General features: G+C 38.7%; 1 protein-coding gene and 3 pseudogenes across 1 annotated transcript; 1 reads left to right on the forward strand and 3 right to left on the reverse strand.

Moving 5' to 3' along the window:
- Positions 1-6,838: 6,838 nt before the first annotated feature.
- On the forward strand, positions 6,839-9,336 carry LOC112786924 (pentatricopeptide repeat-containing protein At2g37320-like; annotated as a pseudogene).
- A 347-nt stretch (positions 9,337-9,683) lies between these two features.
- Positions 9,684-11,006, reverse strand: LOC112785277 (glycerol kinase). The gene is made up of 2 exons (XM_025828734.3): positions 10,299-11,006; positions 9,684-10,009 (listed from the first exon to the last, which is right to left on the reverse strand). The coding sequence occupies exons 1-2, from the start codon at positions 11,001-11,003 to the stop codon at positions 9,881-9,883; spliced, it is 834 nt and encodes a 277-aa protein (XP_025684519.1). The 5' UTR covers positions 11,004-11,006; the 3' UTR covers positions 9,684-9,880.
- Positions 11,007-11,207: 201 nt separating this feature from the next.
- On the reverse strand, positions 11,208-12,016 carry LOC112786292 (uncharacterized; annotated as a pseudogene).
- A 4,635-nt stretch (positions 12,017-16,651) lies between these two features.
- LOC112786293 (uncharacterized) lies at positions 16,652-17,596 on the reverse strand (annotated as a pseudogene).
- Between the last annotated feature and the right edge of the window lie 2,316 nt (positions 17,597-19,912).

The following is a 19,912-nucleotide window of genomic DNA, read 5'->3' on the forward strand; positions in this document are numbered from 1 at the left end:
CCCTCTCAACCTCCATCTTCTTCCCCTCGCCCCATCTACCATCGCAGCAGCAGCACCACCTCCGCCGCCGCGCCACCTTCACCGCCGGCGACTTGCCCCCACTCACCCTCAACCCCTCTTCCCTTCTCACCACCACCCGTTCTCTCTCTCTCTCTCCTACTCCTCTCAACCGCGCCGTGACCAAGCCCCCGCCGCCGCCCCGTCTTCACTGCCGGCGGCGCGCTTCCCCCTCGGCCGCCCTCCACATCCTCCTTTCCTCCTCCCCTCAGTTTCTCATCCCTTCAGCCGCACCACCGCGCAACCCCCTCTGCCAACTTCGCCACCCCTCTGCCATCACCGCCACCGTTGACGGCGGCGCAATTTCTGCTTCTGTGGCCCCCTGCTCCCGAATTCCCTTTCCATTCTTAGTTCCCTCCTGCTCCCAGGTTCCTGCTCCATTTCTGTTCATTCTTTTCTATTTTTTTTCCTTTTTGTTTGTTCATTTATGATTAACTCCTAGAATTGCATGTTAGTTAGCATTGGAATGTTGTATGTTAGGATTAGTTAGAAATACTTGCGGTTAGGTAGCTAGGACTGGATAGAGGATTCTAGGCCTGATAAGTGCTCCGTATGTGCTTACTTGCTGTTTGTCTGTTTGTATGTTGTATGCTGGTTTTGGACTGCTTTTTATGCACTTCTTGTTGCCTGAATGCTGTACCACTGCTGCTGTGCTTAATTGATGCTGCTTTCTTACTGTTTATGCTATTCTGCTATCCGGGAACGTCCAATTTTAAGCCGGAATGCTGCCCGATTTTCAAGAAAATTAGTTTCACTTCGATTTTTTTTATTTTCAGTTTTGGGCAAATTTCCGTTCCCTTTTTGACTTCCCGGATTTGCACAATCACCGTGAACATGAACCGAAATTTCTCATTCAATTGAGCCTATATATCATCCTCTCACTAATCCACTTTTCTCACTAAATTCTTTCACCATTTTACTTATACTCACTTTTAACCCTCTTTAACAATTTTTTCATGAATATGATGATATTAGTGCCTTTTGCATATGAGGCGTTACCTTTAATGAGGATTACGGTTTTGGTTCAGTCCCTTATGCTTACTTGTTCACTTTTACATATTCAGTGCAACATTACGATTGCTCTTTGATAATGATATCCTGAACATGTCTTCTTTGTTACATGCTAAATGTTTTATATATTCTATCACGATTTTTTTTTCAGGATGTCGGATAAAGGCAAAGCCGTAGCCACCGCCTCCAAGAAGAGAAAACACTCTACCCCCTCCATTCCTTCCATTTACAAGAACTATGCTAGGAATCCTTTGCAGGACGAGGATAAAGAGAATCAGCAGTTGCCTTCTACCAATCCTGGCAAATTCCCCAATCTCTACTGTGAGCTTCGGTTCTCTAGGTATCGGACCACGAAGCTAAATATTGAGAAGAAGTTGCTCCTGCCTAATGATGTGAGACGGCGCATTAACGGTCGGATCCTTGAGTTAGGTATTGATTTTGTTGACCGGGACTTGGGTGACATCAATATATCTTGGGTGAAGGAATTCTACTGCAACTTCTTCCGTCCGACCTTGGATTCAGTTCAGGTGAGGGGTAGAGAGATTCTGCTCACCGAGGCCGCCATTGGAGAGGCACTACATTGACGGCACATTCCACATGACCAGTGTGCCCATCATCAGGCTGAGATAGCCATCCACACCATGACTTTTGATTATGAGGCGCTTCGGCGCGTGATTGGGATACCGGAGGCTTCATGGGTTATGGATGCGGGCAACACCAAGCCAAAGGGGATGTTGTTCACTCATTTGACTAGGGAGGCCAAGACTTGGCAGATGATCTTCGCCCACTACGTCCTGCCTACCACCCATTTTTCTGAGGTCCCCATGGAGATGCTTCTGCTGATCGGGTGTGTTATGGAAGGGAAGGAGGTCTCCTTCCCTAGACTTATCCGACAGTGCATGTGGCGGGCGCATATTCGTGGCCTACTTCCGTTTCCTACATTGGTCACGAGTATGGCAGCCCTGGCTGATGTCCCATGGTCGGATGATGATGTGCGACCACCACCCGCTGATGCTGATGACAGGGAGGTTACTATCCCCTGGGGTGTTTGGGTGCACGAGAAGCCACCTGCTAGCCGCCGCTCTCGGGCTCGGGCTGCCATAGGGACACCTTCACCACCAGCCCCTGCAGCTGGTCCATCATCTTCTACAGCCGCAGCCCCTCCACCATCTACAGACCCTCCAGCAGCACCTGAGCCTACATATCTCCTGGTCCAGCGTCTCTTTCGGTTCTTAGAGCGCGAGCGACACCATGTCAGACGCCGTTTGGATCGGATGGACCAGGCCCTTATCTCTCTGGGCACTGAGCTACCTCCGCTTCCCGATTCTCCGGCCTCCGATGAGCAGAATCATCAGGAGGAGGACGCGGAGGCATCAGCTCAGCAGGATGCCCCTGACACTACGGAGCCAGCACACATGGAGGTACCACCTCAGACACAGGAGACTCAGCCGGTCCCACAGCCACAGTCGGAGCCAGAGCCTATCGTTGTGCCTCCCACTGATCCTCCGGTTTAGCATCGAGGACGATGCTTAATTTTAAGTGTGGGGAGGGCACCGTTAGCATTATTTGGGAACCGGTGAACTCTTTTCCGGCCTAGTTATCTCATTTTGCACATCTTTGTATATATTTTGATGCATTTCTAGTTGCTTTGGATACTTTTATTGCTTATCTTGGATTTTAGATATTTTGATGCTTTTGGATATTTTTAGATATTTTGGATGATAGACTCCATATTTTAGTTGGATTTTTCTTTATACATTTTTGCATATCTCCTTTTGTATATTCTCCTTTTAGTTTGTGGTTGTGATTAGAAATCATGTTTTAAGTGAAACTTAGTCACCCCTTTTTGCATAAGAATTTGGTTTTGAGTGAAAAAGAAAAGGGTAAACTAAGAAAAATTTTTGAATTTTTCAATCACAACAATGCTTAGTCAAACATTGAGGTTTTTCAAGAAAGTTTAAATATAGGGCATTAACCCAACTGATTGAAAGAAAATTTTTGAAACTTGCTTGAAATTCATACCTTGTGAAGCATGTATTGAATTGAGAACACAAGCTTGTGAGACTTGAGCCTATTGATGTGGTTACATTTTATAACCACTTATTTTCCATTCTTGTGTGAAATTGTTCTCTTTCCATGATTGTGATCCTTAATTTGCTTGATTCTATATATCCGTTTATTTCTTGTGATTGTGCATTTATATGATTGAGGCCATTATTTCATTTGCCACTTACCCAAATAGCCAACCTTTTACTCTCCATTGTTAGCCAATTTTGAGCCTATGCTTAACCAACTCATCCTTATTTTAGCTCATTACAAGCCCAAGGCGGAAAACCAATGAAAGGTCCTTGTTTGGATCTTTGATTAGCCTAGGCTAGTGAGAGTGTGTATTATTCAAGTTGGTGAGGCTTGGGAACATTGGACGGGATAGAAAGGGGCAATACACTTGTATGCTTAGGAATTGGGCACACACTCATGTATTAATCAAATGTAGAGACCTTATGCATTGATGTTCTTGTATTTAGCTTGAAAGAAGAAAAAGAAAAAAAAAATATATATATATATATATAAAGAAAAAAAAATAATGAAAAGAAAAAAAATAAAATGAAAGAAAAAAAAGGGGGACAAAAATGCCCCAAAGTGAAGTCAATAAAAAGGAATCAATGCATAAGTATTGTGAAATGAAAAAAAATGCATGAGTATGTAAGAAAAAGTGAAGAATGGGTAGTTAGAATAGCTCGCATTTGTATAGGTCATTAATTAGGTTAGGTGGAAAAGTCTATGCTAATCAAAGACTCAAATCCTAGCCCACTTGACCATAAATGATCCTGCCTTGACCCTAACCCCATTATAACCTAAATGAAAGACCTCATGATGAATGTATGCACGCATTGAATAAATGTTGATTGTTAGAAGAAAATCAAATCTTGGAAAACATGATTAGAAGAGAATTGAGTGAATTAACCCTTAAACACTTGAGTGAATAGAGCGGATACACATCCGGTGAGGGTTCAAAAGTTCAATCACATGTGTTCACCCCCATTATCTATATTCTTGCAAGTTTGAACTCCTTTTAACAATTCAATACAATTGTGGTTTGGACTTGGTCCTTATTACTTATCTCTTGTACTTACACATGTTCTCTTGGGAATTGATTTGTTTGAACTAAGCATTTCCAATTGCTTTAGATAGTTGCATTTAGATAGGACTCATATAGTTTAGTTGCATTCAATAAATGCCATACCCCTTAGTTCCTTCTTATTTTAGCATGAGGACATGCTAAGGCTTAAGTGTGGGGAGGTTGACAAACCCCAATTTGACGGTTTGTTTTGCCTTGAATTTAGAACATTTTGATAACCTTTTGTCACATTTAGCCTAAGAATTAGCATGGTTTTGTTATCTCTTCCATGATTGTGCTTAAGTGTAAAAAACATGCTTGTTAAGCCTTGTCTTGGTGAATTCTAGTTTCTGTTTGATTCCATACGATGCCTTGATGTGTTTGCTAGTAACCTCAGGTTGAAACTAGGCATGAATCAGAGGAAGCAAGGAAGGAAGCAAGGAAGGAAGCATACAAGTGGAGAGAAGCATAAAAAAGTCAAAGAAGCAAAGTCAGCCATGCACGCGCACGCGCACAAGGCGCTCGCGCGCACATTGCAGAATCGACCAGGGACGCGCACGCGTACCATGCGCGCACGCGCCGATGATGGCACATGACCTCATTAATGCAACACGTGCCTGGCGATTTGAGAGGTTTTCTGAACCCATTTTGGCGCCAAATTGCTAAGGGAAAGGAATAAAAGGATGAAGGATTAAGGGAGGATGGGGATGGATCACTTGAGATGTTAGTTACCAATTAGTTTAGTTTTATCTTTGTAATTGGTTTCTAGAGAGAGAAGCTCTCTCTTCTCTCTAGGATTAGGATTAGGTTTAGGTTAATCTCTCTTCTTAGATCTAGGTTTAAACTCATGCTTTGATTCACTTTTCATTTACGAATTCTTAATCTCCTCCTCTTCCTCTTTCTAGATGTGTGCTTTAATAATTGTAATTCTTCATTTTGTTTTGGATACATTGTTGTTCCTTGGTTTTCTTTTAATAATGCAATTTGAGGTAATTCATGATAATTGTGATTTCCTTGATTGTTGTTGTTAATTCCTTTCAATAATTGTTGTTAGATTTCATTCTTGTTGTTGATTTACTATGTTTTTCTTTTGTGCCTTCCAAGTGTTTGATGAAATGCTTGGTTGGATTTTAGTATAGGTTTTGTATCTCTTGGCTTTGGTAGAGTAATTAGTGACACTTGAGTTATCTAACTCCCTTGTTGAATGATAATTGGATAGATTGCTAATTGATTTGAAAACCTCTAAAGCTAGTCATTCCTTTAGGAGTTGATTAGGACTTGAGAAATCAATCGATTCATCCACTTGACTTTCCTTCAATTAGTGAGGGTTAACTAAGTGGTAGCAATGAACAATTCTCATCACAATTGAGAAGGATAACTAGGATAGGACTTCTAGTTCTCACACCTTGCCAAGAGCCTTTTATAGTTGTTAGTTTATTTTCATTGCCATTTACTTTTCATGCTCCTTATCCAAAACCCCAAAATAACTCATAACCAATAACAAGACACTTCATTGTAAGTCCTAGGGAGAACGACCCGAGGTTTAAATACTTCGGTTTATAAATTTTAGGGGTTTGTACTTGTGACAAACAACTTTTTGTATGAAAGGATTAGTGATTGGTTTAGAAACTATACTTTACAACGAGATTTCATTAGTGAAATTCTAAACCGTCAAAAATCCAATTTGTCAAGGAGCAAGAAGCAAAATGTAGTTGCATGATCAAGTGCAGAGGCGGAATTTAGAGCCATGACCCAAGCAAGAGATTTGCGAATTATTATGGATGAAGATCATATTCGATGACCTCAAAGTAAAGTATGAAGCTCCTATGGAACTGGTTTGTGATAATAAGTGTGCCATTAGTATTGCACACAATCCAGTTCAACATGACCGAACAAAGCATGTAGAAATAGACCGACATTTTATTAAGGAGAAATTGGACAATGGTCTTATAGCCACCAAGTACATCCCTTCAAGACTCCAATTGGCAGATATGTTCACTAAAGGACTTCCCATAGAGCACTTAAAAGACCTTACTTGCAAGTTGGGAATGATAGATATACATGTGAATACTACTTAGATAATAAAGAATGATTTGGCGACCTATTTCCTACATTTGATTCAATATAGCAACAAACACATATTCAAGGGAAGAAAGCATTACCTTTGATCGCGTCTGATGCCGAACTCTCCGCATTTGCCTACACCTGCGTGTGGACTTCTATGCTTCTCGCCTTATCACGTTTGCCTTCAGAATATAACGAAACGACGAACTGTAACAAACTTAATTGTGAAGTGTTTAGAAATTCACTCTCATTGTTTACTCTCTATTAGGGCATGTTTTTATTCAACAGTAACTTATGAGAATGAAAAGACATACCTTGTAAAATTTTTTCTTTTTTTTTCCTAATTTAACAAATTTAATAATGTAACTCTTATTTTTCATTGTGTCATCAAAACGGCTATATCATACAATAACGTATCACCTGATCTCCATTACTGCTGAAAAAATTACTCAGACGACAAAATAATAAAAATAACAATAAAATTTAATATTGGTGTGTACAAATGACTTATTAAAAAATTAAAATATAAATCTATCCACATTATAAAAATCTGTGTCTACTTTTGTCCATTCTTTCCTCCAATGCACAAAGAACCCAACATTATTTTCCTTCATAGTTCGATTCTTTGGGTCTTTCACTTCCCAAAAGTTGGTACCCAAAAGAGCTAACAGAGAATTTGCTGGTGCACTCAGACTCCTTAACCTTGTAACTCTAAAAAAGAGTCTCATTGATGTTGAAAATCGTCGCAGTCATCTTCAGCTTATCGAGGGCATGCTGCAAAACGATGCTACAAAAACCAGTTGTTGAAGATTCTAGTTTGAGGGCCACAAAAACTAGAAGGAAGGTTCGTTCCATTGTTATTGTAGAACAAGGTCTGGGGATTGATGTGTGCTTCTTGTCACGTGCTGTGAGCTCGCGTGCGTCCCACCTTGACCTTGTTTGAGGTGTTCAATATCACTGCTTGGCAATAACAACTGGGTTCATTGCCAATGTCTATGTTGGAAGCTCTTTGATTAGTTTGTATGGTAGGGGTGCATTGTTGGGTGATGCATAACGGATGTTCGATGAAATGCCTGAGAGAAATGTAGTTTCATGGTCAGGTCCACGATTATCGCTGCATTTACACAAGAATGGAGGGTTGATATGTCTTTGGAGCTCTTTTGTCAGGTGAAGGGCGTGGCTGCATTAAAACCGAATTGTTTTACGCACACGAGCCTTCTTAGTGCTTGAATGGGAAGTGGAGCACTTGGACATGGAAAGGGTGCTCATTGTCAAATAATTCACATGGGTTTTCATTATTACCGCCACATTGAAAATGCTCTCATTGCCATGTATTCCAAGTGTGGGGCACTTGACGATGCCTTGTTCATATTTGAAAGTATGCAGCGAAGGGATTTTGTCACTTGGAACTCTATGATCGCAGAGTATGCGCAGCATGGGCATGCACAAGAGGCAATTTCTCTTTAAGAGATGATGAATCAAGGTGTTAATCCGGATGAAGTTACTTACCTTGGCATATTGTCCTCGTGTTGGCATGCTGACCTTGTTAAGGAGGGTCAAGATTACTTAAATTCCATGATTGAGCATGGCATGGAGCCAGAAATGGATCATTACTCTTGCATTGTGGGTCTTCTTGGTCAGGCTGGCTTGCTGCTGGAGGCTTGTGATTTCATCCGAAACATGCCTATTTGTCCCAATGCTGTGATATGGGGTTCACTGCTTTCATCATCTATGCTTCATGGAGATGTTTGGATTGGCATCGAAGCGGCAGAGAGTAGGTTATTACTTGAACCAAGGTGCCCTGCAACACTTCAACAGCTGGCCAATCTATATGCTAGCGTGTAGGTTGGCGGAATCAGGTAGCACGAGTGTGAAAGTCACTGAAAGACAAAGGTCTGAAATCGAATCCTGGTTGTAGTTGGATTGAAGTCAAAAGCAGAGTTCATAGATTTGAAGCACAAGATAAGTCAAACAACAAAATGACTGACATTCTTTTGATCATGGGTAATTTGAATGAGCACATGAGTAGTTTAGGTCTTTAGTCTCAGATCTCTGGTGAGGAAAATGTTTGGTCTTCATAATGCTAAATGAGGATCTCCATTATAGGGCTGTTCGCATTTCTGGCATTGACTCGCAGTCTAGATTCCATGCATTTTTTGTCAGTAAAACATACATGGATGACAAGACATTCTAGATGAAGTACAAGCAAAATGGACGGTGAAAATCTTCCTTTCATGCAAAGATGTTTTACAAGACTTTTCCTTCATTCAAAGGAGATTATGTATGCAAAACCAGTAACTTCTCTAAATTCTAAAGAATTGAAGATGAAGTTTACTGTGGCTAAAACCAATAATTTGAACCAAGTTTTTCATTCTAACCACCTGGAGAATGCTCTTGGATAATTTGGGCAGGTGCAGATTTGGTAAAGTCTGGTTCAGTTCCTTGAGAGTTTAAACAGCGCTTTGAAGCTAAAAGACCGCCGCTATCTGTTGGATTTGGTGCAGTGGATGAAGAAGATTTATGCCTATAAGCATCCACAAATACTTTGAAGTTTAAACAATTTTTTTGTGGCAGGTTTATTGAATGCTGCAGGATCAACCATGAACATCAGATGCTACTGGTGTTCTAGATATAGCAAATAGAGAAAGGTTATACAGATCAATTTGACAATAAAGAAGGAAAGAAAGGTTATTTGAAAGAGTAATACTCAAAATATGTACTAGTTTACTGGATTTTTTTTCTTAAATAAGGAAGCCAATAATCTGAGATTAAATTATGTATTTACAATAAGAATAATGCTACACATCTAAGTCTTTTTGTTAACCAAGTCCAACCAAGTTGGTTTAGCATAACAAAAATTAATTATGGCTAACACTATTCTAAGGCTTATTGTTTAACTTGGTTAGATTTGGTTCATAAAATGACTTGAATGTATAGCATTACTCGAAATCCATCAAACAAGTTTTTTATTTTATTCTACATAGTATCAGTAGTTGGCAGATTTAGTTGTAGTAAGAATATTGGTGATTGCATCAGCTTCTGTCCACTTGATAAATGAAAAAGAAAAATGTCTTAGCCATCTTAAATTCTTAATCCTTACTTGTTACCATACTGCCAAGTTTACTTAAAGGCCTTACTAAAATAAAATAATAGAATTTTACTGAAATAGTTACTTTTGACCACTTCTATTAATACTAAGTTACTAACAAAACTGATCGCGATTCATCTTTAGAATATTATTATTGCATACCAGTGACGTTCAATCAAAGTCATGCTTTTCCTTGGATACTAACTTTTCATATTCTAAACTATATATGCAGAAAACTTTACAGCAAGTATTCCTAAGGTAATTGCCAGTGAAATAAATTCATTATTAATAAATATATATATAAATTAGTAATAACTAATTTAGCAGGGGATTTCTATTATTTATAAAAGAAAGGGTAAGGAAAAACAGGACAACTTTGTTTAAATTGAAATTGAAAGAAGACTTTCTTTCCAATGTAGATCATAATTCAAATGAAAGATCAGCCAAGTCAAAACTTCTATTAACAGCTTGTTCCAGCACTCCACCTTCTTCTTCCTCACTTCCTCGGTCATTATCGGACGGAAGGTAGTAGCTTTCTTCATCTATTCCGCCGTATCGAAGATAAAATCTTCTTTCCAAATACCAGCTGCTAACCCAGCAGCAAAGGCTGCTCCACGCGCAGTCGTCTCTATGTCAGATGGCCTAATCACCGGCATTGCAGACAAATCTGCCTGGTGAACAACATTGTCAACAAAAATTTTTCAGTTATGTGAAAAAGTAACAAAACTTCAGAAGAAATTTGTAACAAGTGTGGACCTAAAGAGCCTAAAATAGCCAATTAGTAGTATTTAGTTATAGTAGGAATTAGCATAAAAGAAATGATATAAATGAAATAGTATTATGGGATTATTATGTGAAATGTGATTGAACTACTTTCCCACTGAATTTGCAACATCTTCCCATAGAGCATTACTAAGAAGCTTCTTTTTAAAAGTAGAAGAAAGTGCAATTAGTCCATACCTGAGTCTGCATCAGCAAGTTGTTAATAGTTGCACCACCATCCACTCTGAGCACGCCATCGTTTTTATCGTTTCCATAATCTTTTTGCATCGAGTCCACCACATCTTTCACCTGAAAACACATGCTCTCAAGTACAGCACGAGCTATGTGAGCCTTGGTTGTGTACCTTGTTATTCCAATAACAATCCCCCGAGCATTATCACGCCACCACGGAGCAAACAATCCATTGAAAGCAGGAACAAAGTAAACGCCACCCGTGTTTTCAACCTGTGATGCCATAGCCTCTATATCCGAAGCACTAGAAATAATCCCAAGATTGTCCCTAAGCCACTGCACTGCAGCTCCAGCAATAGCAACCGATCCTTCCAGTGCATAATTGGTTTGAGCCTTGGAGCCAAGCTTGTAAGCAATGGTGCTTAGAAGACCATGGTTTGACTTAATTACTTTGTCACCGGTATTTAGAAGTATGAAAGCACCTGTGCCATAAGTGCTTTTAGCTTCTCCTTTACGGCACACTTGTCCTAGCATTGCTGCGTGCTGATCCCCTAAACATCCTGAAATTTGTACCCCTTTGATCGGCCACCCGGTAGCAACATTTCCTATGACCTCGGCATTACTAACAATTTTAGGCAAAATTTCACCAGGGATTCCAAGGGTTTTTAAGGTAGCAGGATCCCAATCAAGGGTCTTCAGGTTCATCAGCATCGTCTGAGAACAGCTTGTCCTAAGACGTCCAAATGTCTTCCTTTCATGATTCTGAAATTGCCTTTGCTGAGCTGAAGGCCACCAAGATAGCTTCATTTTGTTCTGCATTATAATGAGTTCATGCATGTTTGTAATTAAATCATAAATATGTCTGCACTCTACAGATAGAGTTTAAACCCATTTTTAACTAAAAATGAAGCTGATTTAACATGGGGGATAAAAGCCTGCATTAAAATACTTTTGGATCGGCTCGTATCTCCTAATTAAGTAGTTCTCCAAACCAATGTCAGCATTCACTATTCTAGTATGACATGTTATTTCAATCCTGAGAACTTGCTCCAAAACATCTATGCTCCTCACACCATCATCCACTTCACATATTAAAGGTATTATAATTCCCTAGTTATCCATATGAGGAGCTTCCCCATGCTCAAACAATTTGGTTAGAACTCCACAAGCTTCCTCAATCTTACCAACATTGCAGAAACCTTTTACTAGGCCATGAATAAAAGCAAAATGCAGAGAAAAACTTTTAGACAGCATCTCCTTCATGTAGTTATTTCCCTCATCAAGCATTCCTTTGTCACATAACCCACCAACCAAAGTTCGATATGACACAACATTAGGCAAGCACCCATTGTTCTGCACATCAGCAATAACTTTGCAGGCATCATGGACACTCCCTTCCTTGCAGAACCTCGATATTATAGTATTATGCTGAACTATGTCAGGATTGTACCCTTTGATCTTCATCCTACATAGAAGCTTGTAAGATTCTCTAAGCTTCTTCTTCCTACCCAAACTGGTCAACAAAGTGGTGTAAGTCAAAGAGTCAGGAACAAACCCTTTGTTCAACATATCCTCCAACAAATCCATAGCTCTATTCACTTGACTCTTCCTACACATTGCATCAGAATCCGATAACACTTGATATCAGGAACAATATTTCTCTTAAACATTTTTCTAAATAGGTGGTAGGCACAAATATCTCCATTCAAACAGAAAGTCGACATGAGAATATTGTAGGACTTAGATTGGGTGACACACCGTGCCTATGAGCATTCCTGAAGAGATCGAATGCAAGTCGAACAAAGTTGTAGTGGGATACAAGAATCTCAAGAATGCGGTTGAGGTATTTGGGCAAAGGTTTGAAACCATATTGAAGCATAGTGTAGGTGATTTTGAGGGCCTTCTCGGGTAAATCAGTTTCGCCATAGACTCTGATCAAGTAGGAGAACAAGGTAAGAGTGATTGGGTAGGATTTGGATTTGAGGCGTCCAACAAGGTCATTGACAAGTGAGAATTGCCTTGAGCGGCCCAATTTGAGGATGAGAATGAGGTAGGTAAAGTAAGAATGGTGAAAGTTGGGATGGTGAAAGGCACATTTGAAGATTTTTTTTTTTTGCGAGAAGAGGGTCCGATTGGGAAGCTATAAGCTTTTGGACTCTAGATGAAAATTTAATTGGGGAATTGGAGCGAGAAGAATAAAAAGATTGTTGGTTTAGGTTTGGCGAGAAATTGAAGGAGATGATGCGATGAGAAGACATGGTGGTTAGGGTTTTGGTGGGATGGAAAAATGATACAGGCAGACTCGGTGAGGTCATGGTGGTGGATCAAAAAGGTGAGCAGGCGAGGGCAAATCAATGCTAATTGTGGTTGTCGTATATTCGTGGTTAGTGTCCTTCATTTCTGTTGAGGAGATATGGACACTGTGGGTGTTTACTGCACGGTTTGGTTTGGCTTTTAGGAAAAAAAAATATTCGATCCTATTGTAAAAAAATTAATTGGTTTGGTTTCGTTTGATTTTTTCGAGGTCAACCAAACTGAATTGAAATTGATTGATTTGATTCGATTTTTTAGTTTTTCACCATGACCTTCATCAACTCCACCTTCTGTTTCACCAATGTTGTCACTTTACTATTATAAAACTGCAGAAATATCACAAAAAATAAAATAAGAACAGAAAATACTAAACTAAAATTAGAACAATACAAATTAAAATTAGAACAACACTAAAATTTAAACAGCATAATTTGAAACCTCAAACCACAGATTAAAATTAAATAATTGAAAAATAGCAACCACAAAAGTTAAGTTAAATGAGAGAACATTAATAGTATTTCTTCGACCCTGTTTAATAGAAGACTTGAACATTCAACAAAGTTTAAGGGGTAATAAAAGTATCCTTGATGTGTATTTTTGCTATATAAAGAATAATAAAAGTTCAATTTAATGGGTAATCCAGCATGGAATTTGGACCTTTGTCCAAATGCCAAACCATAATCGGTGTTTATAGTAAAGGAATACATAAATGAATGAACTTGAAAATACTTAGATAATAATTTTATTCTTTAAACTATGGTTACATATGTGCATTAAATGAGTTCTGCTATCCCAATAAACAAAGAAATGTCTTTCATTCAAAGGCTCAATAAGTTATGGTCTAATTAAAAAATTATTCAAAGTCAAACTCAAGTAGTTATTGTTACCATTGGTGATATGATTTCTGCATATACCCGATCATCCTCTCTTCTCAAATTCTTGTTTCAATGCCTACCATCAAGAAAGAAGTTTTCATCAGGCAGTGATTATCTCAACCAGGTTTACTAATATGAAGACTTAACAAATCCTCCTCAAAGACATGTTTATAATTAACTAGACATGTTATCAAAGAAGAAAAATTCACAGCAAAATAAGAGAACGAATACTACTCTCTAGCAACAGAATTTCACAATAATTTTGACCAAATAGACTATTCAATATTCTATGAAGACTACAAAAATGTGTTATGTAGATTGCTTAAAACTTGTTGTTACAAAGTGCGTCTGTTTTGCTTATCAAGAATTGAAAAATCAGGAGAAACACAATAGCGTAAATTGAAACTCATGTACTACATCAGTTAGGCTAATCTGAAGAAGAATATAAACATAGATTCAAAATTCAGATGAGTAACAACATTGAAGGTATAGTTCCAAAAGCCAGTTAATCTCATTCATGAGGAAAGAAAAACAATAATAGTAATTTAAAAAAATTATTTCATTGCAACATGTAATCTAAAATTTTAGAATTTATAAATAATTAACGCCAAAATAGCTTTAAAATGGAAACTATGCTCGGCTTACGGATCTACTACTACTACTACCAAGTTCGATCCCCCACTTTGCTTGCGTGCTCTCACTGTTAGGGGAAGATGCATGTTTTCGGGTGGGCTTGAGGGCCGTTAATTTTATTGTCTCTGTTCTTCTTGTTCTTAGCTTGGACGAGTGTTGCTGGTACTACTGCTGCTACTACTACCACCAAGTTCGATCGGCCCGCGTGCTCTTACTCGGGGGAGATGCACGTCTTCGAGTGGGCTCGAGGGTAGTTCATTTTATTGGCTCAATTTTTCTTGTTCTTAGCTTGGACGAGTGTTGCTGATACAACTACTACTTTTTATCCGTCCACGTGCTCGTCTTCGGGTGGGTTTGAGGGTTCTGCTACTACTAATAAGTTCGATCCGCCCGCGTGCTCTCATTGTCAAGGGGTGATGCATGTCTACGGGTGGGCTCAAGGGTAGTTCATTTTTTTGTCTCTGTTCTTGTTCTTAACTTGGATGAGTGTTGCTGATACCACTACTACTACCCCACTCTACCAGCGTGCTCTCATTGCCAGGGAGAGATGTACGTCTTCGGGTGACCTCGAGGATAATTTATTTTGTTGTCTCTGTTCTTCTTGTTCTTAGTTTGGAGGAGTGTTGTTGATACTACCATGTTCGAGGAAGATGTATATTTTCGGGTGGGCTCGAGACTAGTTTATTTTATTATTTCTATTCTTCTTTGTCTTAGCTTGGACGAGTGTTGCTAATATTAAGTTTGATCCGCCCGCGTGCTCTTACTCCCAGGGGGAGATGCATATCTTCGGCTGGGCTCGAGGGTAGTTCATTTAATTGTCTTTGTTCTTCTTGTTCTTAGCTTAGATAAGTGTTGCTGATGCTACCAAGTTCGAGGGAGAAGCACATCTTCGGGTGGACTCGAAGGTAGTTTATTTTATTGTCTCTGTTCTTCTTGTTCTTAACTTGGACGAGTGTTGCTGATACTATTACTACTATAACTTTCGATTCGTCTGCGTGCTCGTCTTCGGGTGGGATCGAGGGTACTGCTATTACTACTAAGTTCGATCCGCCTGTGTGCTCTCGCTGCCATGGGGAGATGCACGTCTTCGGGTGGGCTCGAAGGTAATTCATTTTATTGTCTCTATTCTTCTATTTCTTAGTTTGGAGGAGTGTTGCTGATACAACCAAGTTTGAGGGAGATGCACATCTTCGGGTGGGCTCGAGGCTAGTTCATTTTATTGTGTCTATTCTTCTTGGGCTTAGCTTGGATGAGTGTTGCTGATACTAAGTTTGATCCGCCCGCATGCTCTCATTACCAGGAGGAGATGCACGTCTTCAGTTAGGCTCGAGGGTAGTTCATTTGATTGCCTCTGTTATTCTTGTTCTTAACTTGGACAAGTGTTGCTGATACTACCAAGTTCGAGGGAGATGCACGTCTTCTGGTGGACTCGAAGGTAGTTCATTTTATTATCTCTGTTCTTCTTGTTCTTAGCTTGGACAAGTGCTTCTGATTTTGAAATCATGTGCGGGGTTGTTTAAAGAATATATGAAATTTTGTCTTAATGGATAAATATAAAAGATAAATTGGGACAATTCTGTAAATATTTAAGACAGCTCCATCAAATGTAACTCTCATAAAAATATGCATCAAATACTTTGTCCTCATAAGTATATCACATGGATATATATGGTTCTTGTAATCTTGTTTTTATTGACACTAATTCTACAAATATTGGTGATAAAAGAGAGAGGAAAAAGAAAAAGAATAACTACTGATCTCTATAAAGTAGTTAGGTTTATATAGTTAGTCCATCTCCTCTGGCTCTTTCTTATGCATCATTTCCGACTTTCCTAAACTACAAAACATGTATTCGATCAACCTGAATCCCTGGTATTCCAAATGCTGGTCCGTTATTCAATTTCTGAGGAGTTGAAGTTGTCGTGAGATGTGACATCCAAATTCTAAATAGCCCATAAATTATTTTCCAAAACAAAAATAATTGCCAATCTTCATTAAGCTCCCATATTATGGCATTTTTAGAACCATCCATTATTACAAGTTCTAGCTCCGACAAACACCAGTGTCACATGAGTAGAATCTGCCTATTTCAGCCACTAGCCAACTACCTCTATACTTATAGGAGAATACTGCACAGCTTCTCCAGTAGTCCAGTATCTATGGGAACACCTTCACTGATGCAAGTAGGTCCATTAATCAAATTACGCTAGTCAAGAAGACAAGAACATCTGCCTTGAGCCACATTGTCCTCTACAGCACCTTGTGGCCTCTCCAAAGTGCTCACTTCTCATGTTGCTTGTTGAGACACCCTTACTGAGGACAGCTTGTCCTAAGACGTCTAAATGTCTCCCTTTCATGATTCTGAAATTGCCTTTGCTGAGCTGAAGGCCACCAAGATAGCTTCATTTTGTTCTGCATTATAATGAGTTCATGCATGTTTGTAATTAAATCATAAACGTGTCTGCACTCTACAGATAGAGTTTAAACCCATTTTCAACTAAAAATGAAGCTGATTCAACATGGGGATAGAAGCCTGCATTAAAATGCTTTTGGATCGGCTTGTATCTTCCTAATTAAGTAGTGCTCCAAACCAATGTCAGCATCCACTATTCTAGTATGACATGTTATTTCAATCCTGAGAACTTGCTCTAAAACATCTTTGCTCCTCACACCATCATCCACTTCACATATTAAAGGTATTATAATTCCCTAGTTACCCATATGAGGAGCTTTCCCATGCTCAAGCAATTTGGTTAGAACTCCACAAGTTTCCTCAATCTTACCAACATTGCAGAAACCTTTTACTAGGCTATGAATAAAAGCAAAATGCAGAGAAAAACTTTTAGACAGCATCTCCTTCATGTAGTTATTTGCCTCATCAAGCATTCTTTTGTTACATAACCTACCAACCAAACTTCGATATAACACAACATTAGGCAAGCACTCATTGTTCTGCATATTAGCAATAAATTTACGGGCATCATGAGTGCTCCCTTTCCTGTAGAACCCCGATATAACAGTATTATAATGAACTACGTCAGGATTGTACCCTTTGATCTTATTCCTACAAAGAAGCTCGTAAGATTCTCAAAGCTTCTTCCTACCCAAAATGGTCAACAAAGTGGTGTAAGTCAAAGAGTCAGGAACAAACCCTTTATTCAACATATCCTCCAACAAATTCACAGCTCCATTCACTTGACTCTTCCTACACATCGCCTGCATCAGAATTTGGTAACACTCGATATCAGGAACAATATCTCTCTTAAACATTTTGTGGAATAGGTGGTAGGCAATGCTAATATCTCAATTCAAATAAAAATCCTTCATGAGAATATTGTGGGACTGAGTATTGGATGACACACCGTGCTTATGAGCATCCCTGAAGAGATCGAATGCATGTCGAACAAAGTTGCGATAGGATACAAGAATCTCAAGAATGCGGTTGAGGTATTTGGGCAAAGGTTTGAAACCGTATTGAAGCATAGTGTAGGTGGTTTTGATGTCCTTATCGGGTAAATCAGCTTCGCCATAAACTCTTATCAAGTAGGAGAACAAGGTAGGAGTGATTGGCTAGGATTCGGATTTGAGGCATCGAAGAAGCTCATCGACAAGGGAGAATTGCCTTGAGCGGCCCAATTTGAGGATGAGAATGAGGTAGGTAGAGTGAGAATGGCGAAAGTTGGGATGGTGAGAGACACATTCGAAGATTTTTTTGGCGAGAAGAGGGTCCGATTGGGAAGCTATGAGCTTCTGGACTCTAGATGGAAACCCAATTGGAAAATTAGAGCGACAAGAATAGAAAGATTGTTGGTTTGGGTTTTGTGAGATATTGAAGGAGTGATACGATGAGAAGACAGGGTGGTTAGGGTTTTGGTGGGGCAGAGAAATGATATAGGCAGAATCGGTGAGGTCATGGTGGTGGCTCAAGAAGGTGAACAGGCGAGGGCAAGTCAATGCTAATTGTGGTTGTCGTATATTCGTGGTTAGTGTCCTTCATTTCTGTTGAGGAGATATGGACACTGTGGGTGTTCGCTGCACGGTTTGGTTTGGTTTTTAGGGGGAAAAAAATATTCGATCCTATTGTAAAAAAATTAATTGGTTTGGTTTCGTTTGATTTTTTCTAGGTCAACCAAACTGAAATGAAATTGATTGATTTGATTCGATTTTTCAGTTTTTCACCATGACATTCGTCAACTCTACCTTCTGTTTCACTAATGCTGTCACTTTACTATTATCAAACTGCAGAAATATCACAAAAAAATAAAATAAGAACAGAAAACACTAAACTAAAATTAGAACAATACAAATTAAAATTAGAACAACACTAAAATTTAAACAACATAATTTGAAACCTCAAACCACAAATTAAAATTAAATAATTGAAAAACAGCAACCACAAAAGTTAAGTTAAATGAGAGAACATTAATAGTGTTTCTTCGACCCTGTTTAATAGAAGACTTGAATATTCAACAAAGCTTAAGGGGTAATAAAAGTATCCTTGATGTGTATTTTTGCTATATAAAGAATAATGCAAATTCAATTTAATGGGTAATCCAGCATAAAATTTGGACCTTTGTCCAAATGCCAAACCCTACTCGGTGTTTATAGCAAAGGAATACATAAATAAATAAACTTGAAAATACTTAAATAATAATTTCATTCTTTGAACTATGGTTACATTTGTGCACTAAATGAGTTCTGCAATCCCAATAAACAAAGAAATGTCTTTCATTTAGTGGCTCAATAAGTTATTGTCTAATTAAAAAATTATTCAAAGTCAAACTCAATTAGTTATTATTGCCATTGATGATATAATTTCTGCATATACCTGATCATCCTCTCTTCTCGAATTCTTGTTTCAATGTCTACCATCAAGAAAGAAGTTTTGATCAGATAGTAATTATCTCAACCAGGTTCACTAATATGAAGACTTAACAAATCTTCCTCAAAGACAAGTTCATCATAATTAACTAGATATGTTATCAGAGAAGGAAAATTCACAGCAAAATAAGAGAATGAATACTACTCTTAGCATCAGAATTTCACAATAATTTTGACCAAATATACTATTCAATATTCTAAATGAAGACTACAAAAATGTGTTATGCAGATTGTTTAAAACTTGTTGTTACAAAGTGCATCTGTTTTGCTTATCAGGAAATAAAAAATTAGGAGAAAAACAATAGCGTAAATTAAAACCCATGTTTTACATCAGTTAGGCTAATCTCAAAAAGAATATAAACATAGATTCAAATCTCGTGATAAGTAAGAAAACTGAAGGTATTGTTCCAAAATCCAGTTAATCTCATTCATGAAGAAAGGAAAACAATAATAGTAATTTGAAAAAATTAATTAATTGCAACATGTAATCTGAAGTGCAAGAATTTATAAATAATTAATGCCAAAATAGCTTTAAAATGGAGACTATGCGCGGCCCACGGATCTACTATACTTCTACTACTACCAAGTTCGATCCCCTACTTCGCCCGCGTGCTCTCACTGTCAGGGGAAGATGCACGTCTTCGGGTGAGCTTGATGGTCGTTAATTTTATTTTCTCTGTTCTTCTTGTTCTTAGCTTGGACAAGTGTTGCTGATACTACTACTACTGCTGCTGCTGCTGCTACTACTACTACCAAGTTCGATCCGCCCGCATGCTCTCACTACCGGGGGGAGATGCACGTCTTCAGGTGGGCTCAAAGGTAGTTCATTTTATTGTCTTTATTCTTTTTGTTCTTAGTTTGGACGAGTGTTGCTGATACTACTACTACTACTACTACTACTACTACTACTACTACTAC

The sequence above is a fragment of the Arachis hypogaea genome, chromosome 20, assembly GCF_003086295.3.
Source record: "Arachis hypogaea cultivar Tifrunner chromosome 20, arahy.Tifrunner.gnm2.J5K5, whole genome shotgun sequence".
Lineage (NCBI taxonomy): Eukaryota > Viridiplantae > Streptophyta > Magnoliopsida > Fabales > Fabaceae > Arachis > Arachis hypogaea.